The following is a 27,288-nucleotide window of genomic DNA, read 5'->3' as shown; positions in this document are numbered from 1 at the left end:
AGAGATTTACAAAAGCATTGCACTCTTAGATGTTCCTTAACCTTTTGAGTACCAAAGTTGCTGTGAGGTATCCTCAAAATATCTGTTAAAAATGCTAGCGCCGCTCACAGCGACTGTTTTTTTTTGGGGGGGCATACGGTCATTGGGTCACCAGCAAGTAGGTCGACATGCAGGAAGGTTGACAGGGTCATTAGGTAAAATAAAAGGTCACACTTTTTTCACTGTTTTTTGAGCCAACAGGCACTAGGGCATGGTGGGAGAATAAAATAGTGTGCCGAGCCAAGCAAAGCACCGTGCCTGAAGCATGGCGAGCGCTGCGAGGGGACATGGTGCTACGTTTCAGTGTCCATGTCGATTGTGTCGACATTCGGGTAAAAAAAAAATGACTTTTTAACTGTCGACTGTTCCCATGTCGACCTAATGACCCTGTCGACCTAGTGGTTTCGACCTAATGCTTGTCGACCTACTTGCTGGTGATCCATACCCCTTGTTTTGGGGCAATATTTAACTATACTTGGCTATAATTGTGCAGTTGCTGTGAGCGACGCTGGCATTTTTAGCGGATAATTTGAGGACCGTTTTAGGCTGGGCAATTGCGTCCCTCCAGATGTTTGATGAACTACACATACCAGCATGCCTTGCATCAGTTTCCGCATGGCCACATAGCAAAACTAATGCAAAGCATCGTGGGATGTGTAGTTCATCAACATCTGGAGGGCCGCAATTGCCCAGCCCTGCACAGCAACGTTGGCACTCAGAGGATTAAGGACTGTGGGACTGATTCATGTTTGTAAGAAAAGCAAAATAGCAAGCAACTGGGAAAAGCCATGTGCACTGCAGGTGGGTAGATGTAACATGTGAGAAAAGGTTCAATTTAGGGGAGTTATATTTTTCTGTGCAGGGTGACTACAGGCTGCTCTGCATGTAGTCCAAATACTGGACAGCTTTATTTTTACCCTGCAATTGAGATAAACACACTTTATCCAAATCCAAATCACTCTGCCCAGCTTACATCTGCCCCACCTGCAGTGCAACATGGTTTTGCCCAGTTGCTTGCTTGCTTTACTTACAAACATGAATCAGGACCTGTATTTTAGTGTCAAATAAAATCAGTGTCAAAAACTTTTAGTGTATGATGCAAGAAACAACCATTACCGGACTATTTATCTACATTCACTTTAATTTATGTTCATATAGCATTTGTACCTTCTTTATATTCGGAGAGCACCATCTCAACCAAGGCAGGGTCCAGGTTGGGAAACATCTCGCACATGCTGTAAAACATTTCCTCCTTCTTCTTGCTCATGGCTGGCGGAAGGGGCAGCGCAGCTGAGGGTGAGGAGGCTAATGAAGAGCTGGCAGTTGAAATCTTTCTCTGAGGACTGGCAGACAAACTCTTTCTTTTTCTAGGCATTTCAGATATATCTATTCCTCATAGTCCGTCTTCTCAGTTTAGTTCCCTTCTTCATAGGCATATGTACCTGGGAATGAAAGAATCATAGCAATAAGCGATGGCACTGCGGGAAACTTGGTGCAGTATAAATACATACAAATGAGAAAAAAACAGGAGATTGGAGACCAATACTAGAAGAGAATAAAGAACAGCATAACCGTCTACCGTGGTACACTTTCCTGTTCTCCAAAGTGGACAAATAAACAGTGTTTCTTATTGCTCCGGTTAGGAAATGCAGAATAGGGCGTGCCCAACATCATTGTAATAATGTATAAAGAAAGTGGACACTTATATGGTGCCCATGTCGACAGACACCAAAAAACATGAAAAACCCATGTCTACCTTGTCCATGTCGACCTTCTGTCGCTGTTTACCTAGGATATGTCAACCATTCTTAGGTGTCAACCATTAGTGGTCAACCTAGTGACTATAGACCTAGACCGATACCGCTTTCAGACCGAATGCACCGGGACTTTGAAACTGTTCAGTCCCAGTGCGACCCTGCATGTGCAGTCTGTTCAGATCGCATAAGCAAAAAAGCCGGTTCGCTGAAGTCTTGTAGGGGCGTGGCGGAGCTTCATCGGGGGCGGGGGAGGAGGCAGCGCTTAAAGCTGGTGCAGCTCCAAGAGCTGCCTTCTCCACAGTGTGAATGCGAAAGGGGTCGCTCGACCCGTTTAACCCGTTCACACTGCACAGCAACAAACCGGTAAGAACCCTTCTTTTTACCCGGTTCGTAGTGCCATGTTGCTACCGATTAGCTGTAACCAGAAACCCCTTTCACATCACACAATTTACCGGGTCAAACTGGCAAGAAACCAGCATGAGCCCGGTAATTTTGTGGGATGTGAAAGGGGTATTATCCTATCATCTATTCTATACCTTCTTCTCCCCATCCAAATTCTGGGCACTTGGCTAGCAGGCACAAAGATCAACCCTCTACATTTACATTTCCTCACTCGGCAAATAATCAGCCACGATGACGATCTTTACACTTTCTTCTACAACCGCTCTGGAATTCTAGGTCACATACTGTATAACAACTATTGCAGATAAGGAATAGTTCTCTAGTTTCACTGTTGTACAGTATATGAACCATTCAGCACAGGACACAAATGGAGGACACACCAGCCTGCATCACCTCTGGTTTCTGTGCAATACGCTTTAGGATTTCTCGGTGGTCCTTTTTCCCTTACATAGTTATATCTCCCACGTTTAATCTGTGAGCACGCCATATGGAACACAATAAATAAAGATAAATAAAAGTAAGCTTAATAAAATATTGTTGTATAGAGTCAATCTGTTCAATTTCATCATATCTTTCACTTCTTATATTTGAAAACATCTATGTTATAGAGGCAGCTGGTAATGGGGGTGAGATGGCTGGTCGAGTGGAACGCTATCACATCAGGTAAGCAGCAGCCCATCATGCACCCATCCCATTCCGTGGGCACTGTGGGGTAGATTTATGAAGCAGTGATAATGGAGGAGAAGTGATACAGTGCCTGGTAATTTATCACCGGCCAATCAGCACCTATTTAAACCCAGCCTGTAACTTAACAGTCAGGAGCTGATTGGCCAGTGATAAAGGACCGGGCACTTTATCACTTCTCCTCCCTTATCACTGCTTCATAAATCTACCCTTGAGAAGGAGAGGAGGCTGCAGTGTTTGCCTCCAGTGGCGGGAGTTCCACCCTGAGCTGGTAGCAGGTATCCTCTCTCTGGCAGGGGAATCGCTGAAGGAGTGAGCTGCACTATATTGCAGCCAATAAGCCACAGTGTTTAGAATTCAATGGAAATGTTCGACCTCCACGCTCACAGCTGCCAGCTACTCCACTTCTATCTGTTCAAGACCCCATACACTGCAGCGACTTCTCCCCTTGGAGAAGTCGCATGCAGTGCCCCCTAGGGGTGTCGTATAGCGTTCTGACAGTCGGGATCCCGACAGTTATGATCCCTTTGCAGGCTCGCTGCGCTCGCCACCTATTCTAGTCTCCCTCTATGGGGGTCGTAGACCCCCACGAGGGAAAATAGTCGGTGGCCGTCGGGAACCCGTCTGTCGGTGTTTTAACAGTCGGGATCCCGACGTTGGGTAAATGACTGTCGGGAACCCGTCCGGCACCCCTCACTAGAGCCACCCAGGTTCGTATGTGGTCTTTTTACATGCAATATATCGAATGCAATCCCAGCCAAGCAGACTCGGTTTAAAGTAAGATTGCTTCTGCAGCTGGGGCAACTCGAAGGGTCTGGTACTATGCGCATAGAACCACGCATTGCATCAGACCCACTGTCAGTCACATGCAACTTATATAGTGTGGAGAGCGCAGCGAGCCACCAAGCCCGAAGCGTGGCGAGCGCAGCGAGCCCCGTGAGGGGACACACATTATTTTACAAGTATTACGCGTCCGCTCGCCATGATTCGGGCTCGGTGGCTCGCCACACTATATAAAATGAACTCCACGCCAACGTGGATAGTGGGGGTATGAAAAGGTCTTAGGACGCGTACCGCCTGCTCGCCACGCTTCGGGTTGGCGTTGATAGTGGGGTGGCATTTACAATGGGGGGGCATTTAACATAGTGATTACCCATCAGGGTGGGTGTACAATCTAAAATCGGGTCTAGGGGGCATTTAACATAGGAATTAGGCATCTGTGTGCATGTACGACTTAAAATCGGTCGCATCGCATGCAATGCGATTTTTGGTTGTACAATGACCTGCGATGGAAATCGGGGGCTTCGTGATCATACACAAGTACCAAAAAAGATAACAAAAAAACTTTATAGTAGTAATAATTTCTCAAAGAAAAAAAACAAAACAAAAGAAAGTAAAAAGAGGAGGTGTTTAACGGTCTCGTGTGAAAAAAGATCTGAGAGTAGAACAACCAAAACAAAAATGTCGGTCATTAAATAAAAGATACACTGATTGTTTTATGTATATTATTAAATAACCAAAAATTACCCAATTACGCTGTTTAATTTTTCTACAGAATTAATCCACCGTCACTTGTAATCAACACCTTATGGGCCTTATTTAGATCTGAGCTCAGTACAAATTTGGGTACTTGTTTCCTAGCACGGCCACACCGATTTCCATCGGGGTGGTCGTGTCGGAAAAATCGCGTTGGTCGCGTCGCATGCGATGCGACCCGATTTTTTTATTGAATCAAATGTGAATAGGGTCCCTGGGACCCGATTTTACATTGGATTCAATGTAAAATATTCCCTAGACCCCCAATTTTACAGCGTAAACCCCACCCCACGATTGACGTGAACCCGAAGCGTGGCGAGCGCAGCGAGCCCGCAAGGCAGTGAGCGTCCTCCGACCTTTTCATTCCACTACTATCCACGTCGGCGTGGAGTTGAGAATATAAAGTGTGTCGAGCGCAGCGAGCCACCGAGCCCGAAGCGTGGCGAGCCCCGTGAGGGGACGCGTATAACTTCACAGGTATACGCGTCCGCTCGCCACGCTTCGGGCTCGGTGCACTCGCCACACTTTGTATTTTCAACTCCACGCCGACGTGGATAGTAGGGGAATGAAAAGGTTGGAGGACGCGCACCGCTGCGCTCGCCATGCTTCGGGTTCACGTCAATAGTGGGGTGACGACGGGGCCATATATAATGTGAAATGGGTCATATTGGCCCATTTCACATTTTTTACTATGTGAGATGGACTTTATCAAGTCCATCTCATCTTGTGCCATTATAATGGCACAAGACCGACGCGATGCTCCCGATTTCAATGTTAAAAATTAAATTTAACATTGAAGACTATGGGGAAATCGCGGGCATCGCGTCGGGGCCAATGTTAATGGTCGCGACCGATGCGATGCCCCCGATTTTCCCTTTGCCGGCAAAATGGACCTGATTTCAAAGGAAATCGGGTCCATCGCGGGCATCGTGTACCTTAACTTAAAGGTACACGATGCCCGCGATTGTGGCCGTTCTAGGAAACAAGTACCCAAATTTGTTTGGAAAATGGGAAAAACCATGTGCACTGCAGGTGGGGCAGATGTAACCATAGGTGAATCTAAGTGGTGGTCCGGGGGTGCACCAGACCACCCATTAGACCACCAGCCGCTTAAAATTTAAAGAAATGACAGCCGGCCAGAGAGAGCTGTGTGCTGCCCGGCTGTTTAGTCTACGGAATTGCTTGTTTCCAAGGGGGATGGTCGCACCTAATTGAAAGAAATGACAGCCGGGCAGAGAGCGATGTGCGCTGCCCGGCTGTAGTCTCTAAGCAGTGGCATTGATATTTTCAGTTTTCCCTTTGGACATTGGTGGTATTGAAAGCCGCTCCTGACTGGCTGCCGGACCCCAGCGCAAGAACTAAAAATATTGATGCTCCTGCAGAGACTACAGCCGGGCATCGACCATCGCTCTCTCTGCCCGGCTGTCATTTATTTCAATTAGGTGAGGAGTCCAGCGGCGTGTAACATCCCCCCTAGGCAACAAGCAATTCCTTAGACTAAACAGCCGGGCAGCACACAGCTCTCTCTGCTCGGCTGTCATTTCTTTAAATTAGGTGCAGTAGTATGACATACCCCTTGGCAATGAGCAATTCCCTCCCCCCTTGGCAATGAGCAATTCCCTCCCCCCCCTGACAACGAGCTAACCCTCCCCCCCTTGGCAATGAGCAATTCCCTCCCCCCTTGGCAACGAGCAATTCCCTCCCCCCTTGGCAATGAGCAATTTCACTCCCTCTTGGCAACAAACATGTATTCCCACATGGAATCGAGCATGAAGCCCCCTTGGCATCGAGCATGAAGCCCCCTTGGCATCGAGCATGAAGCCCCCTTGGCATCGAGCATGAAGCCCCCTTGGCATCGAGCATGAAGCCCCCTTGGCATCGAGCATGAAGCCCCCTTGGCATCGAGCATGAAGCCCCCTTGGCATCGAGCATGAAGCCCCCTTGGCATCGAGCATGAAGCCCCCTTGGCATCGAGCATGAAGCCCCCTTGGCATCGAGCATGAAGCCCCCTTGGCATCGAGCATGAAGCCCCCTTGGCATCGAGCATGAAGCCCCCTTGGCATCGAGCATGAAGCCCCCTTGGCATCGAGCATGAAGCCCCCTTGGCATCGAGCATGAAGCCCCCTTGGCATCGAGCATGAAGCCCCCTTGGCATCGAGCATGAAGCCCCCTTGGCATCGAGCATGAAGCCCCCTTGGCATCGAGCATGAAGCCCCCTTGGCATCGAGCATGAAGCCCCCTTGGCATCGAGCATGAAGCCCCCTTGGCATCGAGCATGAAGCCCCCTTGGCATCGAGCATGAAGCCCCCTTGGCATCGAGCAAGAACTCCCTAGCAATGAGCACGTAGGTAAGCGGCACTTATGTGTCAAATATGTAATGGGCATAACGTTTTGTTATATAGTATGTAATGGGCATTATGGTGTGTGGCCTTATGTGTAATTGGCATTACGGCATGTTGATTTATGTGTAATGGGTATTACGGAGTTGGGTAAAATGTGTAATGGGCATTACTGTGTGTGGTCTAAAGTGTAATACCACTCCCCATTTTGTGATGCCTTGCCTCCATCCCATGAGGTCACACCCCCTTTTCACCACACACAGGTCCGCCCTGCTTATAAATTTGGATTTGGGACCACCCATTACCATCATTCTAGATGTAACATGTATAGAGATAGTTAGATTTGTGCGAGTAATTTTGTTTTTGTGCAGGGTAAATACTGGCTGCATTCTTTTTTCACTGCAATTTAGATTTCAGTTTCAGCACACCCCAAATCTAACTCTCTCTATACATGTTACATCTGCCCCACCTGCAGTGCACTTAGTTTTGTCCATTTTCCAAACAAATTTGTACTGAGCTCAGATCTGAATAAGGTCATATGTGTTCTATGTGTTGTCTATGATCTTTAAATCTGTTTAAAACGTATTGTGTTTTGTATTCTTCATTTTCATATTCAGTTTTTTTATTTATTTAAATTGTGTTTTTTTATTGTCACTGGCCAGTGGGGGGGGGGGGGGGAATATATATATATCTCCATCCATCAGTAGTGGCCGGCACTCACATAAATGCTGGTAAACTGCCGTGGTGCCAATACAAAGATATAACTACAGCAGAGATAAAGGTCACTCCTCCGGACTTGTAAATGAAGAACATAGCACACAGGGTGGTGGTCAACTTTTCGGAAGCTTTACTTCCTTTTTCAAGACAGTGGGGTGCACTGTCTTGAAAAAGGAAGTAAAGCTTCCGAAACGTTGACCACCACCCTGTGTGCTATGTTCTTCATTTACAAGACCGGAGGAGTGACCATTATCTCTGCAGTGTATATGTATATAAAATATGTGCATAATTAATTGCTGAACAATTGTGCCTAGCGCAGTTTTTTATTTTATCTTTTATGCTACTAAAAGGGCCAAGCGTTCCCTTTTTTAAAATGCTGCATGACAACCACTGCCATTAGACCAGGCGCCTTATCATAAATATGCGGTTTTTACAAAAGATAATCTTAAAATAAGTTTTAAACTTTTTTTCCAATATTCTGTCAGTTATGTGGTTAATCACTTATACCTCCCTTCTAAATACATTACCATTAATTGGGAGGAGGCACCAGTGGTACTGCACTATGTCCTGTTATTTTTTTTTTGCAATATATGTTTATTGGTTTTAGAAATTGTTACAAAATTATAGCATCCAATGGCAATGTAATCAACAAGCCAGAAAGTACAGATCACATGTTATAAGGACAAGATAATAAAATATTATATCCTGACAGATCGACTTGAATAATTTGAATTGTACACATATCGCGCCTCTGGAGCACATAACACACAAAAAAGCTGAAAAGATAAAAGACAGAAAGAAGGGGGGGATAGTAGTTAGGGAAGGAAGATGGGGGGGGGGGGGGGAGTGCGGCTGGGGTCCACAAAAGTTTTTTAGACTGCCAATTAGTTATTGTCTAAGAAGACCTGTGAAGACTTAAACTCCATCCACGGGAACCATATTGCTGTAAACTCCTGAGTACGTTCAGGGGCACTCTCATGTCCTCCATGGACATATACAAATCTATACGAGTAAACCATTCTTTAATCGTGGGAGGGGATGTGGAACGCCAGCGTACTGGTATGACCGCTTTTGCGGCACCATTCAAAAATTTCAGTAGGGATTTTTTATAGGAACTCACCGATCCGGGGTACAAATTTAGTAACCAGAACGTGGGAGTCGTAGGGATTTCTTTGCCCACAATAGACTTAGTAAGTGACATAACTATGTCCTGTTATTACATTACATCCCTAGTTTTCACCTAGTTTGGAGGCGAGATAACAGGTGCCATTTCCCCACTGCAACTTCTGTTATCACAGATCTCTAATTGAATAGCAAAGATAGTGTTCATTCTAGCACCCGCCATCTTTGAAAATCCATGCAGTTCCTCTTCCCTGCCTGGGGCGTCGCTGTCTGCTGCGGTGTTTCCAGCACAGGTCTGGTTTGCATATCAATGCTGATATATAGACCACACTGTGCTAGAAGCACTACAGCAGACAGCGACACCCCAGGCAGGGAAGAGGAACTGCATGGGTTTTCAAAGCGGGTGCTAGAATGAACATTAAAAAAGTTGCTGCTGCAGGTTTTACTCACAGTAAATAGTTACACAACTAGTAGTCCGCAGAAATATTTCAAGCTACATGTAGGTATATTCCCCAAACAAGCACATATGCAAGCACTACTGCTTTGATTATTGCAATTCCTTTCTTCCTGCCCTAATCGGACTTCAACAATTTATTTCAGTGACCAGACGCATTTTCCTTTACAAAGACTTTGTCTATTTGTGTTTCACACGGTCAGTCCCAGCATTGTTTAATCTACTAGAAAATGCTCCTTGCTCTAGCGCTACACATTCCCTGCCTGTCTAGGAGGCTTTAGCTATAAAACATGCTTGCAGAGTATTTACAAATTAATTCATGACGTGACAAGGAAACTGTGTAAGTAAATAAATGCAGTGTGTCACTACAGTGGTTCGTGTGTCACTACAGTGGTTCTGCCAATAGACTTCCAGCTATAGACACCCTACTAGCCTTTAATTGTGCTGAATGCATTCATCTATAATTAGAAATGAAGTATAAATATGCTCTTCTGTGTGACTGAATCAGCACATATGCAGGCGTGTTCCTCTCTGCCTTCACATTTAATCACGGGACACTTTTGTAATGAGTGATGTCACATGAAATCGATCTGTTTATTGAGTGCGTGACAAAAGCAAACATCATGCACACAAGGAATTCTAGGACATTGGCTATAAGCATGAGCTGGCATTACAGTGTGTAAACGATGCCAAACTGCATGGGAACTCACCCCCAAATCCTGCCGCAAGATAGAGAACATGTGGCAAACAGGATTGAGCATGGTAATTATATATATATATATATATATATATATATATATATATATATATATATATATATATATATAATGGAAAGATGGGGGGGGGGGGCGCACAATAGTGCAATAAAGGTTTTTTTATTTAAAAGAAAAAAAACCATAAAAAGACCCAGGCAGCGCTCAATCACTGCTACTCACATTCCTAAATTCTAACATCTACTTGCTGTACACTTGTTAGAAGACAACAAAAATAAATAAATTACGTTGATGGGCTGACATGTTATATGAACAAACAGAGGAAAAACCCTAAGCTACTTATTTACCCCATGTTCAAAAGTAGTCCTATAATAAACTGAAATAGTATATGCAGGAATCTTTACCTCTTGTCCCTGTACAAAACGCCTGCAGACTGATATTTTCCATCAACTTATCAGTCCCCAGCAGCTAGCGGCCAAGGTCTCCTCTGAGCATATCAGTTTGTTACAACTAGGCAAATATGTTATCAGACAAAACAAAGCATACTTTCTCATCGTTACAGTATTAAACAAATGATTGTCCGTTCATATCTGCGACAGTCAGTCATCACACTGGGTCATTCAGCCAAAATCGGTGCGTGGATACTTAGGGCTAGTTTGTACCCGGCTTAACATCTGATATTTAATGGGGGGGGGCATGATATTTATATAGCGCACACATTTTCTGCAGAGCTTTACAGAGGGAATAACCGTCACAGCAGTCCCTGCCCCAGTGGAGCTTACAATCTATATTCCCTACCACATATGCATGCACACTCAGACATTCTAGGGTTCATTTTTTTTGGGAGCCAATTGACCTACCTGTATATTTTTGAATTGTAAGAGGAAACCGGAGTACCCAGAGGAAACCCACGCAAGTACGGGGAGAATATACAAACTCCACGCAGTAAAGGCCATGGTGGGAATCGAAGACATGACCTCAGTGCTGTGAGGCAGTAATACTAACCATTACACAGCCTGTGCTGCCCAGGTAAACGTACTTTCAAATACAGGTGTGCACTATATAGCTAGGCTTACCAAACTAGCTTTTTAAACTGTGACATACCTGAATTACACCGGCCCTGCGGATGGAAAGGTTTCAAGCCTGCACCTACAGTAGTTTTAATCAGCCACATAACCTGTGTACAGTAATTCATCAGTAAAGGGAAAGTATGGTAAGATCAAGTATACCCAATACTGTGTTTACAGAACACAGTTTTTATTTTAATTAAATAGCGGAGACCTTGGAGAGTCACTTGAGACTCCAATACAGAGGAGTCTGCATACCTCATTGCTCATATCTCATTTGGTCTGCAGCGAACTTTGCCATTTAGCAGAACTAAATTTCTCACCAAAGACTTTATAAAAATATGCCTCCTATTAGCATCACTGCTGCAACAAATGTACAATGTAAGGGTACACTGACTACTAGTGCTGGCATTTCATGTACCGTGTACATCATAGTAACTAAACCCGCGTAACCAAACACAGACCTGCGATACGAGCAACTCGCACTGCATATCATTGTGCTTAATCTGCAAATATATACTAATTCCTTCCTCCATGTACTGGTATTTCTGTTTTACCCACTTTGTTCTTTCAGTGTTGTAAACTGTAAATAAATAAAAGTACTAATTTAGCATCCCTAATACACTCTGAGCAACTTTCTACGCGGCCACTATGCAAAACAAGATGCATGAAAAAGTAGGACACGCTACCCATGACGGAGCGTATAAGTCATTCCAAGCAACTTGTGCCACATGTGACTAAGGATACACGTGGGATGTCTGCACTTGTGCAGCCAATGACATTGGATTTAATAGAAGGCCTAAATTACAACCATTTTTCAAACAATCCTTTACTTGGGAGGCGCAATTCACACTACCATATGATCACAGGATTCCATACAGACCCTTCAAAGGTCCACATTCATTAGTCCTCCGTGTTTGCCACCAAAATGTTGTAGTGTTATATACTTACAGACCACATCTGTCCGTCTTATAAACAAGGCTGGTATAAGAATACAATGAAAATGTACCAACCTACATTAGGAGTAATGGAATACACGGCTGCAGAGGGCAATGTACATTTTAGGGGCTTGGTAGCATTCACAAATTGCGTAGCATTCACACAATTTTGTCTATGCTACACAGACATCTATATGCCCCAGCGGACAGTTATTTTATGGCTAATGATATTCTATAGATGGATGTGAATGGATAAAGATGCACTAGATCAGCAGTGTAACTGGAAGAAGATGTCAGTGTTGGTAACTCAGGCCTCTTACCAGTGCTTATTAGAAGGGTTGCATCAACCAAGTATTCCCAGGGGTGATCAATAACAGAATACAGCACTGCACACAGTCTGCACACGATCCTACCCTACGCATCAAGAGAGCTTTATGCGTTGCTGATATTTCAAACACGACCCATATTGTTAGAGTTAACTCAGGACTCGTGCCCAAATTTTGAATCAAGTCCATTTTCCTTTGCCATACTATGCACAATGTAAGGGTGATTCTATTGTTTCTGAGCCTGTCATTTTAGAAGGGTTCATATTTTACTTATTTAATTGATGGGGCCAGTGGTTGTAAGTAAACAGGTGTACAATACTTTTCACCCATCTAAAATATGGGGACAGGACAGGGAAAAAATTGCAAGCAGCCATACTTTTGGTACATTTCTGCTCACCACCTCAGGATGGAGTTCCCAGAAATAAATATGTTCTGACAGTATTACCACCTGATCAGAGAAACAACTGAATTGCTCAGTCTGGTGCAGGGTGCCCAAAGAAAACAATTGGACTCCTCTCTGTGGGATTGGTTCAGAGTTGGGAGCAACGCAACTTTGCACCTTACAAAACCATGCTGCAATGCAGGTGGGGCAGATGTAAAATGTTCAGAGATGTAAGCCGGGTACACACTATGATTTTTTTTTTTTTGCAAACGATAAGCATAACAATGTCAATAAAATATTATCATACATATCATCTTCTAGTGTGTACTCAATACACCGTTTACAATGCGTGCACCAGCGGATCATTAAGAATCCCCTTTCTGAACACGCGTTGCTACATCTGAGCACAGTGATAGGAAAGTACAGGAGGAAAGTACAGGACAACTGCCCCGCAGAGCACTAACATCAGCTGGAGAGTGACATATCCGGCTGTGGCACTGCTCTACCCCCGCCAGCCGCTCTCGACTTCTGTGATTGTCCAAGGGTGCAGCAGAGGAGGGAAAAGAAGGGCCGGTGGAGTGCACTCTCTCCTCCCTACACCCCTGATCACTGGTCCCAGTGGGCTCCTTAGGAGATCATTACGGGTATGGGTAAAATCCGGAATCGGATAAGACACCGGAATGCCGGACTGGACATCAAACTCTGCATTCCGGAGCTTGTAGTATCCGGTCCGGGGGTGTCCTGTCCGGGGGTGCTCCATCTGATGAGGCTGCTCTCGCACCTGTCACCTGGGAGAGGAGAGGGGGGAGAATACAGCCTCACCGCATGGTCCGGGGGTGTAATAAAAACTGGAACGGTCCAGACCACACGGGGAGGCTGTAATCTCCCCTTCCCCATGTCCCTGGTGTGAGCAATCACAGGCATCCCCCCGGACAAGACACCCCCCGCATGGGACACCCCTCGGACCAGACACTATAAGCTCCGGAATGCAGAGTTTGATGTCTCGTCCGGCGTTCCGGTGTCTTATCCGGGTCCGGTTTTTACTTAGTCCCGATCATTACTTCTGGCTAGATTGAGCTCCATTCCAGCAGGCTACCACATTCCTGGCAGATGGGTGCCGCCCAGCTCTATTAAAATACTATACACGTGCCTTACACCCGGATACTCTTGTATAGGCCTTGTGACAGAGAATTCCGGTAAATTATATTTTGCTGAGTAAAGACAGACTGGACTACATTGAGAGTCTATACAGCATTAAACTGTATACCATCCCCTGTTGGTACCAATAATATCTATTTATTTGGAGACTATAAGCTGCTATTGGACACTTTATTTGTGTTTACTAAAACATTGTCATTCATCTTTTCATGTATGTATTTGTTATTATACTGTTTTTTTAACTGCTGATACAGTGTTATACTTATTTCAATGATATTATGTTGATCAAAGTATCTTCCTTTTATTCCAAATAGTGACAAGCTACTGTATGTATAATGTGCTCAGCTTGTGCTACAGCAGTGCTGCTGTGTTTTTTCGGTCATGCGGTCAAATCTGACTTCATCGTGAACAACTGCATGTGCGTAAGACGTAGCGTTACTGAACGATATCGTTCAGTGTTTTAGCGTGAGCGTTCATGTGAGAGTTCAAGCGTTAACAATATTGCATAATGCATACTCTTACTTAGACTTGGGAGTGGTGTGGCCAAACTTTTAATCTAATGTAAACACAATGCTGCCCAGCATTTGCGGGCTACATGCAAATGCAGCCACTATTTATCCTGCATGCATAAACGTTGCCCGGGTACACAGTTACAAGCTGTAGTTTGCTGGTCACCTTGAATCAGCCCCAAAATAGTTTTTCATTACAGGAAGCACAATATGTTTACGCCATAGCAGGTGTTTATTTTTCCACACCGCATTGCGAGTCATGAAGCTGCTGGACCTGTATGTGGCACGCATCTGTGCCCTGCATTATTTCCCAACCAAGGACCCCAAGCTGTGAAGCAAGATGCATTGTCTGGTTTATTTGTGTCCAGGCATCCTGGCTGGGAATGCAGTGAGGGAATAGGCACATACACTGCACACCCCCTCTAACAAGTAAGGGGTATAAGGTTTCCTATCCCAGGCTTCTTTTTACTCTTGGCACTGACGATCACAGTGGCTTCTAGAGCTTAGGATAACAAGTCTCCACAGAGAACACTGGCAATGTAAGCAGCTGCTTCAGAACTACAAGTCCCAGAATCCACTACTCCCATCTGTCTCGCCGCAGCTCTCCCACTACACGCTCCTGCGGCCTATTTACCTCACAAGGCAAGCACGACTCCCCCTCACACCCCGCGGCTTCCAGCACCCGACACCGTACGGAAAACCCGAACACTCGCTCGACAACCAGGAACTTCTCTCTACAGAGAAAACAGGTTCGCATCACGTGACCAGGCCCCGCCTCACTCCCCGAAAACGCATGGCGAGAGCGTTCCGTACAATAACAGATGCACTTCCGCCAGGCACGCAGCCGCGGGCGCCCCCATGCGGCGCGGAGGGTTTACAGCCAGTCTACACACTAATGATTTCCTGACACTAAAGAGGAATTGTTTTAGAATTACATCGAAGACATAACTATATCGTCTATCTATCATTAGAAAAATACACTTCATGCAACGATCTGTCCTTTTAAAAAAGCTTGTCTGTAGGAAAAGTCAGACTCGCTCTATGGTGCGAGTAAAGGGGTCCATACATCTGCGGAGGCGATTCCCCAACCCACCGGTACTGCTGTTACGCTGACAGGATGAGCCAGTCAGTGGGCAGCGTTGATCGGAAATCTTTTGGGGGATCAGGGATATTGGGGAAGATGTATTAAGCCTTAACAAGAGCTAAATGCAAGGGTGATAAAGGGGGGGATGGTCTAACATCAGTGCCCCCTTACCGCCGCACATCGCCTACATAATTATCGCATATGCTCTAACATATGCAATAATTATTTCAAAGGACAGCTCTTCCGTTAAGAGCTGCCCTTTGCGGTGAGAGACAGCAGGTCCCATCGGGACCTGGCAGACCCCGGCTACTCTCCCCTCCCTCCCTTAAACGGCGCTGCTGCTGCTTTGCCGGGATCTCCTCCTCCCTGCACCCAGAAGAGGTTTATAGTGCAGGGAGGAGGAGGTCACAGGTCGGTGCAGCACAGCACTGTGCTGCCCGGACACAGGTGAGGGTGGGGTCGGTGCGGGGCGGCGGTTGGTCACGGTAAAAGCCCATAGGCTTCTATGGGGCATGGCCAGATTTTTTATAGACTTTGTGGTAGCAGATGCAAATATAGGAAAAGATTAATATAGATATAGATGTATCATGAATATCAGCTCCTGTCTTGCAATTTATTTTTAATAGATATAACAAAGTACAGGTGGGAGACATTCTGCACAGGAAGAGGAGCAACAGAACACGAGGACATGCACTGAAACTAGAGGGAGGAAGATTCAGGGGAAATGTGAGGAAGAATTACTTCACAGAAAGAGTAGTAGATAAGTGGAATAGCCTACCATCAGAGGTGGTAGAGGCAAATACAGTAGAACAATGTAAACATGCTTGGGTTAGGCATATTGATATCCTTACAAAGAAGTAAGGATCAAATATGACTTGAGGTAACATGTTTAAAAAAGGGGCGGACTAGATGGGTCAGGTGGTTCTTAACTGCCGTCAAATTCTCTGTTTCTATTTGTTGTAAAATAATTTCCTGTTGTTCACAAATTCTCTATTTTGTACAGATGTACAGTGGGAGAGAACAATAGGCCTTTCAAGGGATTGTAAGATTGTAACACTGTCATAGTCAAATGTGTGCAGTATTTTTATGTTATACTTTGTATCTGTAAAAAAAAGAGATACACCGCAGTACAGTTGTATCAATTAATGTGACGAATCTAACTCTCTCTGCACAAGTAACATCTGCCCCACCTGCAGTGCACATGGTTTTGTCCATCTAAGAAGGATTTTGTCAGAAAGAGTGAACTAGAATAAGGCCCTTAGGGGGTTATTTTGGTTCACTCTTTCTGACAAATTCCTTCTTGGATGGACAAAACCATGTGCATTGCAGGTGGGGCAGATGTTACTTGTGCAGAGAGAGTTAGATTTGGGTGGGGTTTTACTTCAAAATGAGATCTATATTGCAGTGCAAAAATAAAGCAGTCAGTATTTACCCTGCACAGAAACAAAATAACTCACCCAAATCTCACTCTCTCTGCACATGTTACATGTGCTCCCCTACAGTGCACATGGTTTTGTCCATCTAAGAAGGAATTTGTCAGAAAGAGTGAACCAAAATAACCCCCTTAGTGAGGCTCCTTGCAGCTCCTGCTGGCTTACTACTTAGCTATCCAATCAAAGCTGAGAGTACGGATCACAGTAGCCAGTATAAAGCTGGACCTCTGCTGGCCCTAGTTAGGCATGCCCTAGGAATGGGCAAATGCCCTAGGAATTTGCCTAGCTTGCCTATGCCTAGGGCCGACTCTGCTAGGCCCACCACCCCTCCATCTGACAACAAAAGAACTGCCACCCTGGGTCTACCTCTCAAGGTGAGCAGGGAGCTAAATGGAGAGAGCACTGGGATTACGCTCAACAGGGACATTTCCATTGGCTATTAGTGTGCTACTCTCATTCTCATACCGACCCGTACTGATCCCATGAGAACAGGATAGTTATAATGTTATCAAAATAATGTTATCCCAGCTTTCCCCCTTCTATTGGCTACCTGCAAAAGTGTACTTACCATGTACTTTTATTTTATAAACAGTGCACTTCAGCCCCACTGTCTGCCATTCCTGTTATGTGTATCTCCACTGTCAGTACACCCTGCCAGCAGCAACCTACATAGTGAACCCCAGATGGTTTTCTCGGATGGTTCCTCAGCGTGCAGGTTGTTAGGCATGTGGATCTGTCCATGCAGGGTACGATACTACGGTACTACACAAGCAGAGCACCTAAGTTCATCCCAGTTGCCCCTAGGCAAGTTGGAGCTTGATACCCCTCTTTTACAAAAAAAAAAAAAAAAAGATGAACAAATATGGGTCCAAATGTAATATTTAAAAAAAAATGGTAAAACTCTCCCAAATGCTCTCAATTTCTGATTCTCACACCATATTACTGTAAATTTGGCCCATGGTGTGTGTGTATATATATATATATATATATAGTGTCAGGGGGGGTGTCCGGCACTCGTCGCACTCAGACGATATCTGCCCGGGTGCCTTCCTTGGTAGAGCAAAACTACCGCATGTATGGAGACAAACACAGGCGTCACTCCGGGGCTTGAGGTGAAAAAACTTTACTGTGTGGCGGTCAACGCCGTTTCGGGTTTCCCCGTCGTCAGGACCAAAATACACAAACAACAAGTGATACAACGTGCAGTGTTTAAATACAAAAAAACTTACAATTGGACGCCCCTCTGCGCCGCTCCGTCACCCGACCGAGGCTACCGTCGACACTGCTGGCACCAACCAGGAAGTGAAACGTCAGAACTCCGGGCGGGGAGGTCACAGGCTGCTGGGGGAGAAAAGTGCAAAGTGCATGTTTAGTGCATAACATTGATATAAGGCATGATATTGCAATAAAATAACAGAAGACATGCATCTATAATGAAATGAATAAAAAATGTAAAGTGCTAGTGCAGTACATATAAAAACGAAATGTTCCCAGCTAACAACCTATCTGGCCACTAGATCTAGTGGCCAGATAGGTTGTTAGCTGGGAACATTTCGTTTTTATATGTACTGCACTAGCACTTTACATTTTTTATTCATTTCATTATAGATGCATGTCTTCTGTTATTTTATTGCAATATCATGCCTTATATCAATGTTATGCACTAAACATGCACTTTGCACTTTTCTCCCCCAGCAGCCTGTGACCTCCCCGCCCGGAGTTCTGACGTTTCACTTCCTGGTTGGTGCCAGCAGTGTCGACGGTAGCCTCGGTCGGGTGACGGAGCGGCGCAGAGGGGCGTCCAATTGTAAGTTTTTTTGTATTTAAACACTGCACGTTGTATCACTTGTTGTTTGTGTATTTTGGTCCTGACGACGGGGAAACCCGAAACGGCGTTGACCGCCACACAGTAAAGTTTTTTCACCTCAAGCCCCGGAGTGACGCCTGTGTTTGTCTCCATATATATATATATATATATATATATATATATATATATATATATATATATATATATATATATATATAAAACACACGACTTATATAGATAGTGCAGTCATGTAAGTTAATTCCAGGTGCCAAGAGGCAAGATAAATATTGGTGTGTCCCCCCTCCAGACACACACACACACACACACACACACACACACACACCACCTTATAGAAATATATGTATGTAAGGTATCTGCTTCTAGTGAACCAGGACATGGGTTCTAATACAGGATGTGACGTCTATTGTCCTGCTAGGAGCGGGAGTCAGATACAGACACTATATCAACGACTTTCAATTAACTGATTCAAACTCGCAGGGGAGGAGAGGTGTCCCATTGGGAGCAGGAGCCCGGCGGCAGATACTCCATTGCCTCCCAGAGTTCCTCCGCTGAGATAGTGCATTCCGCCATTGTACAGGGGCCGGAGCCCACAGTGAATTGTCAGGGCTCCAACTACGCCGTGTGACAATGGCCAGTGGGTCAGCCATCTACAGAATGCAATGAACCCCTTACCCACACTGCAGCTTGACAAGGCATCTCATATACTCCCTTGCGCCCCCATAATTTCTTGATAACTTGTTATCAACCTCTTTCATCTACAAAATGCAGACTCCTTTTGCAGGCGTTTTAGGGCTCCTTGGACAGAGCCAATTAATTCTGCAGCAGCAGGGATAGCACCTCAGAGCTCCGAGGGAAGTACTGTGGTCACTTGGATCCTGCTGTGAACCAAACATGTGCTGCTATACATGCAGGTGCCCCTTTATGCCTTGGAGCCCAGAGACAGGTACCTCCAATTCCCCTGGGAATTATACCCCTGTACACAAGTGTCAGTTTTCTGATATATGCATTGGGTACTTGTATGGCTCTGCCTAATATGGCTGCTCCATCTAGTATGCTTGCTGATAGGATAAAAAAAATAATAATAATACATGGATGCAATGGTTTTGTTGGTACCCTACTCTGAGCGTTTGAATGCTGCAACCACCTGGTTTGTGTCATCTCTTCTTCGGCAACCTATTCCACCCAATCCTACATATTGCACCCAAGATGGCTGCCTCACCTGGGGTGGGATGTACCAAGCATTTGCGGTACATCCTGCCACAATTCGCATTGATACTAATCGCATATGTACTAACATATGCGATTAGTATCGCAAAGGGCAGCACTTGCGATAAGAGCTGCCCTTTGCAAAGCAGCTGGCGGAAGGTGAATGGCAGCCTCCTGCTCATACGGCTACAGGGACTGGTGGGCTCCTCCTCCCTGCACCCGGAAGGTGCTAGGGAGGAGGAGGTCACTAGTCCGGGCAGCAAAGCAGGAGGCTGCCTGGACATCAGGTGAGGGAGCGGCGCGTGTAGTGCAGGGCATCAAGGGTCAGTACAGGGAAGCAGTGGACACGAAAAGAAGCCTAAAAATGTGGTAAAACCACCAATAATCATAGCGGGCAGTAGCGCACGCAGGGGGGGTTTCTGAGTACCCAGAAACCCCCTCAGGAGTCTAAGGGCCCTAGCCTGAAAGCTGAGGTTCCCCTCTTTCCATGGGTACAAGAATTTTGAAAATCGGCCCTTGGGAACCGGAGATATCTGACTTCAAAGCAGTGGTCCCCATCCAAGCCTGTTAATTGCTATTCCCAGTCAGATATTTCAGGTTCTGTCTGACTTGGAGTTTTGATGAGGGTATATTCCAAAAGCTGGGACTCTCCCCCTTTGATGGACACTAGTAGCTTGTCTCTACTGTTCCCAGAACCAGAGATATCAGCCTTCCAGCAGCTGGTTACTGCTCCAGCTCTACACACCTGGTATGTAGTTTTATATTCTTGTTGGCGGATTGCTCTGCCACCTGAAATCTGATCCCCTAGTCCCCAATATCATTTGGTAGGTGGGATTATCTAGTTTTATTTCCATTAAAATCTAAGAAATCTATTTCTGGGAACTGGAGATATCTGCAGTCAAGCAAGCTATCCTACCACCAGAAAATTATGAATAATAAGCCCACTACCACCCTGGAAGTTATTTACAGTATCAGGGTCCCTTCATTCAGCCCAATGCCCCCTTCTCCCACCCCATCTCCCACCATCTGTGCAGTAAAGGGGTAATTAGTGGAAATTACTGATCCAGGCCCTACATGCTGAGCGTTTGATATAATACCCCCTACCACCCGCGGGACATCAAAGCTTCCCCCACCCCTACCGCTGGAGGATCGGTAGGGGCCCCAATACATTGCTATGCCCAGGGGTCTACACTGCTTTTATATAATATATATATATATATGTATATATATATATATGTGTGTGTGTGTGTATAATTATTATTATTATTTTTATAAATTTGGTCTATCTATAATAATTTAACTGACCCGGCATATACTGGGTCACCTAAGTGTCCATCTCCGTGCTTTACTCCGCCCCTCTGGAAACCCCCTTCTGAAAATCCTGTGTTTGCCACTGGCGGGCGATAGCGACATGCAGAACCGCGCATAGTCATTGCTGCAGGGCATACACTCGGACCCATCTCTGCCCCTTTTCTCAGTGGAGTAACTAGGATTTTTGCCCCCCCCCGCCATTATAGGAGGCGCCGCCCCCCCCCCTAGGTCTTCCAACCGCCCGCGTAGTTAAACACACACACCCCCCCTTACCCCTCTGCATGCCGCCGCCACCGCATTCCCGCAGCGCAGATCTCCTCCAGGCTCCAGACTGTCTCCTCCTAACGTACAGTGCTAATGAAATATTACCATCACAAAATGGCTGCCCCCTAATAGCAGACAGATTTTAAGGATGCTAGAGGAGGCCGCCGCCTCCTCTAGCATCCCCACAAAAACTGATGTTTGGGGGCAGCCATATTGTGAGGGGCGGTTTTCAATAGCACTCTACGTCAGGAGGAGACGGTCCGGAGCCTGAAGGAGATCTGTGCTGCAAAAATGCGGTGGCGGCACGAGGAGGGGTAAGGGGGGTGATTAACTGTAAGAGGGCGGGCGAGGGGGAGGGGGCCGCGCTGTCTGCCCACATGTCCCGGCCGGCCACACACAGAGCGTAACATAGCCCCGCAGCGGAGACCGGCGCCCACAGTTACTCAGCGCCTCCCCGCCATGGCGGGGGCTGTGGGCGAAAGTTACGCCACTGCCTTTTCTAAGTGATCTAGTCAGATTGCTTTGAAAAGGGGCTGAACTGTCCCTTAACTCTGCCTATGGTTTGATCTACAAGTCACAGTACTCCTGAACAGACAGCTCATGAGACAACCAAATGAGGTACTCTGGAAAGAGCTATACAGACATACAGTATACAAAGTCAAGATTTGTGGATTCCTGGGTGCAGCCACTAAAGAGTGTAGTAAGTGGACTAGCTGCCCACATTGGGTAGGTTTATAATTTTCTGCAATAGTGTAATTAAAGTAAGATTATGTTTTAAACTTGGAATCCGATGATTGTAGTCTATTGGTGTACCACTGACTGAGCGTCTACTAACAGTGACATCAGAAATGTCCTGTAAGAAACAAACAGTAGTTGGCAGTAATGTTAGCAGTTGTAATACCCGGTAAGATGTAAATATTGTTGTCAAGCAAAATTCTACCAGTAACTATACCCCTGATATATGTAAGTAAGTATGTTTCATTTATATAGCGCACTTTCTCCACATAGGCGAATCTAGAATTCTGGTAATGGGTGGTCCCAGATCTAGACATAATAGCAGGGGGACCTTTGCGCGGCGTAGCCGCGTGATAAAAAAGGGGGCATGGCCTCATGGGAAGGAGGTGTGGCATCACAAAAAGGGGTGTGGTATTACACTTTAGACCATACACAGTAATGCCCATTACACATTTTAGCAAACTCCGTAATACCCATTACACATAAAGCCACATGCCGTAATGCCAATTACACATAAGGCCACACACCATAATGCCCATTACACATTGTGCCACACATCATGAAGCCCATTACATACTATATAACAAACCGTAACGCCCATTACATATTTGCCACATAAGTGCTGCTTACCTACATGCTCATTGCTAGGGGGTTCTTGCTTGATGGCACCATAGTACCCATTACACATGATGCGCACACCATAGTTCCCATTACACATGATGCCGCACACCATAGTACCCATTACACATGATGCCGCACACCATAGTACCCATTACACATGATGCCGCGCACCATAGTACCCATTACACATGATGCTGCACACATAATGTCTCTTACACATGATGCTGCACACATAATGCCCCTTACACATGATGCTGCACACATAATGCCCCTTACACATGATGCTGCACACCGTAATGCCCCTTACACATTAAGCCACACATTATGTGTAATGCCCCCACATACCGCCACTTGTAGCGTCCCTTAAGCAATGCCCCCAAAAGTGCCACTTAGTGTAAATTATTATATGAGCCTTCGCTGCTGCTGCAGGGAGAGATGGAGAGCGGTGCAGCTGCCTCTATGGGGAGAGGAGCAGAGCGCAGCGCAGAGCACGCTCCCACTCCCGTCCTGGTGTCCCCTCTAGCCGAGTGGACAGTTGAAATATTGTGCGTGCTGTTGTTGTGCGTGACGTCGGGGGAGCACGCCGGGCGCCGGCACCACATGATTAAAGGGGGGGCGGGCTGAGGTGAAAGCAGGGAGAAGAATTGGAGCGGAAGCTGCAGGGGTGACAGTCATTGACAGCTGGGCAGAGAGCAGGGGGCTAAACAAAAAGACAACGTGTAGAAAAGTCCCAAGGCGCTATTAGTCCTTGCTGCCGTAGACCCAAATGGAGGACCACTGGGTAATCCTCACTGGTAGATACTGGGAAACAAAGGAAGGTCTTGCTGGCGCTGAACTTGTGTGTCCCACGAAAAGGATGATTCTCGTGAAATAGAAAAATGCAAATATATGAAAAATGTGTTAGAATTTCCAAAAATATTCAAGAAGTGTTTATTTAATAAACACTCAAAAAAACCGGGGAGGGAATTCGTACCCAAACTCACAGGTGAGGGATGTGGTAAAAGTGTATAAAGGTATCTTTTAAAGGTTCACCCGTGCAAATGCTCTGAAGATGAAATACCAATGGATAAGGTGTGTCCAAACTATGCGTACCGTACTCACTGTATATACAGGAGCTAGATGCCTATAAAGGTTTCTTTATATGTTGACACCATAAGGTATGGAATATTCAATAATGAAGGTGCCTACCGTACTCACTGAGCATGTAGGTGAGATACACACATTTCTTTGAATGAGGCCTGGTCCTTCAAATTTTCACTAACCTCATCCCAGAGGTATATATGAAAAAAAGGGAGGAGGAGGACCGGTCTCAGTAAACAAATTTAATAAATCGGTACAAATGCAATGTGGCCAATTGGCCAATAGCCACATACAAATGATCCAATGAACAAAGTAAAGACAAGGTAAAAGTAACTCACTTCTCTGCCAACATGTTTCGGCGGTCGCAGCCGCCTTTTTCAAGGTAGAGAGTGAGTGACCTGGCAGTGGTTATATAGCAGTCTGGAGGAAGCACTTCCGGGTTAAATTAATTAAAGTATAAAGGTGCAAAAAATGGTATAATAAAAGACATATACGCAATCCTTTAACGGCGCTTAAGTAGCAGCAACAAAAAACAAAACGGTTTAACCTCAATATCCCTGGAACCAATTAACCCATATGGATCCAGCCTGGTATCAGATTGAAGGCCCAGCGATTTGGGTTTGACTGAGATCAACCTCAAGCTTCAGTGATGCCGAAGGGGGAACTGGCAGCCGTTGAACTGGATGGTGGTCGGAATTAGCGGGTCCCATGTTATCCTATAGGGAAAACGTTCCAGCTTTGCCTGGCAGTATCTCCGGTTCCCAGGGGGCTAGAGACACAGGGCTGGGCTCGTTGGAAATCCCCATCCCTCAGCTACAAAATGGGCTAATGAGTGGTCCGGTGCACCCCCGGACCACCCCCTAGATTCGCCTCTGTTTCTCCAACAGGACTACAATTTAGATCTGAGTTTAGACATGCCCATCTCATATCTAACTCTATCTGTTACATCTGTCCCACAAGCACAGGGACATTGACAGGGGCGTAACTTGATATTCGTAGGCCCCATAGCAAATCTTTGTACAGACCCCCTATTTAGCAACTGATGGTGATAAATGTATATAAAACATATTACTCAGACAGTAAAGATGGGCCCCCTTCAGCTCTGGGCCATATAGCAGCTGCACCCCCTGCACCTATGGTAGTTACGCCCTTGGACAATGACAGTTCTGTCGCTCCCAGGTCAAACGAGGGGGCGTGACCAATGGGAGAGACGTGACCAATGGAGGAGGCGCGGCCACAACCATTAAAAAAACACTTATTTTGTGCGGTCGCTTCACACAGGGGGCGCTCTTGTCTAAACTGGTGGGCGGCAGAGTGCTAGTGTGATCGTACACCATGCAGAGAGCGGGAGGACAGCCCCTATAACCAGTAATATCTATTATATAATTTGCAAACATTTATCACAGAGAATTGACACACGGCCCTATATGTGTATTGTTACCATTTCTGTATGTGCATTATGAGTATTTAAAAACAATAAGGTTGATATGTGAAGTACATCCTCATCATACTTTATATGAGTGCAAGGGGGTGCCAATTATCCAGGAGACATGTGCACTCTTCCAGGGATCCGGGGGGAGCCACCCTTTTTTCAGCAGCCTCCTGGCTGATTTGGGAGAGTAGGCAAGTATGATCCTTATTAGTGGAAATTGGTTTAAAATAAAGCTCTATATTCCAGCATTTCACATTATGGTGGGGATTAAATTGTAATACCTCTATATGGGAGTTATTAATCTGACTCTACGTAATAATGCATATATATGTCGTACCACAGGCAGACCACATTTTCCCACAGCCTCAGTAGCTGGGAAAGAAGAGCACCTCTCATGCACAGTGTCATGCAGTAAGGCATGCAATGGTTGGAAGAAAGGGCAGTTGGTCCAGGGGAGTCCTGACGTGTGGACTGGGAGAACTGAGCTTTGCTGCTGAGATGACCATGGCGGTGACTGTGTGTATGTGTGAGCTGTGTCTCAGAGATGAGGATTGCATGAGTCGACAACTATCTAAGGAGAAATTGATTAGTGCAGCAGCCCACCAACAGCATACCTGAAGCTGACAGTTGCTATTCCTGAATGCAACCGCTAATCTCCAGCTGCTGTAATAGGAGGGACTGCTGCCAGCACCTGCACTAGGGGAGGAGTGGACTCAGATCTCCATTAATACAGCAGTGAAAGGGTCCAAAAGATCTTTACCAGAGAGTGGGACTTGGAAGCTACTGAGGAGCCGGTCAATTATAATACTATGCAGACATTGCAGAGGAAATCAGCTCATAAGTGACAGAGGGCAGATTTATTAAGCCCGGAGAAGTAATAAACTGGAAGGTAATATCACAGCAGCCAATCAGCTCCTAACTGTAATTTTTCAAACCCAAGGGCAGTTATTAAGCCTGGTGATATGATTAGATGGAAGGTGACAAAGCACCAACCAACCAACTCTTAACTGACAAATTATAAACTATGTTTGAAAAAAACCAGTTGGGGGCTGACTGACTGATGCATTATCGCCGGCCACTTCACCAAGCCTATTAAATCTGCCCTAGGAAGACAAGTGCAGAAGGTAGGAATTGGCATATTCATATTCAGTCGTATTCGTATTGTGAAATAACGTTAGTATTCTGTATTTTACGACCATAACCTGTCATATTCATATTTGTACAAAAATACGAAAACGCCATAGAAAGAATACGCCTTGAATTTTACATTACTCCAATGTAATTTTTTAATTTACTATCAAGTCGTATTTCCAAATACGAACGTTTACTAGGCGTATTCTAGTACAAGTTGTTAAAAAATACTCCAAAAAATACACCTTAATTTGCAGGTGTAATTCACAAAATCAGTATAGTAGGCGTATTCTAGCAGAAGTTGTAAAAAATAAAACTCCATAAGACATTGAAAAATATGAATCTCAAAAATACGACACCTTTGTATTTTATGCTCTGGAATACGAATGTGTAAATTAAACTTCACCGATAATAGTCGTATACAAAGTATACAAAATACAGTACTTGTTTAGTTTCACGGCGGTAGCTCTACGCTAAGTTTTCAATGTAGCCTAAGCTACGTTGTTAGCTTAGCCACCGCCATGAAACTGCACTGGGAGCAGGGGAAGCAGGGTGGTGGGTGGCAGAGGGAGCAGGGTGGTGGGTGCTTTGTTTTATACTCCGGTCGGCGATCCACGCGGGCAACGGTCACTCCCTGGCGGCAGCTTCCAGTCCCCCTCCTCCGGCAGTCACTCCCAGGTGCCAGCAATGTAAGTAATTCAGCGTATTGCAGCTGGGGGAGCATCACATGGGGCCTTATTTTGGTTCATTCTTTCTGACAAAATCCTTCTTAGATGGACAAAACCATGTGCACTGCAGGGGGGCAGATGTAACATGTGCAGAGAGAATTAGATTTGGGTGAGTAATTTTGTTTCTGTGCAGGGAAAATACTGACTGCTTTATTTTTACACTGCAATATAGATCTCACTTTGAAGTAAAACCCCACCCAAATCTAATTCTCTCTGCACATGTTACATCTGCCCCACCTGCAGTGCACATGGTTTTGCCCATCTAAGAAGGATTTTGTCAGAAAGAATGAAC

General features: G+C 45.5%; 1 protein-coding gene across 4 annotated transcripts in view; it reads right to left on the bottom strand.

Annotated features, from left to right (window-relative positions):
* The window catches only part of N4BP2 (NEDD4 binding protein 2), a 54,148-nt gene extending 39,202 nt beyond the window's left edge, over positions 1–14,946 (bottom strand). For 3 of the 4 annotated variants that reach the window (XM_083164352.1, XM_083164588.1, XM_083164527.1), the window contains exons 1-2: positions 14,778–14,946; positions 1,207–1,481 (exon numbers count right to left, since the gene is read on the bottom strand). In XM_083164352.1, coding sequence (XP_083020478.1) covers positions 1,207–1,414 — 208 coding nt within the window. In that variant the 5' untranslated portion in view covers positions 1,415–1,481; positions 14,778–14,946. Of the gene's footprint in view, positions 1–1,206; positions 1,482–10,167; positions 10,193–14,777 lie in introns of those variants that run through there. The other variant, XM_083164441.1, reaches the window with a different exon arrangement.
* Between the last annotated feature and the right edge of the window lie 12,342 nt (positions 14,947–27,288).

This window comes from Crinia signifera, chromosome 1, assembly GCF_055691185.1.
Source record: "Crinia signifera chromosome 1, ASM5569118v1, whole genome shotgun sequence".
NCBI lineage: Eukaryota > Metazoa > Chordata > Amphibia > Anura > Myobatrachidae > Crinia > Crinia signifera.
Note: the sequence above shows the minus strand (reverse complement) of the source record. Positions and strands in the feature narration are given on the sequence as shown.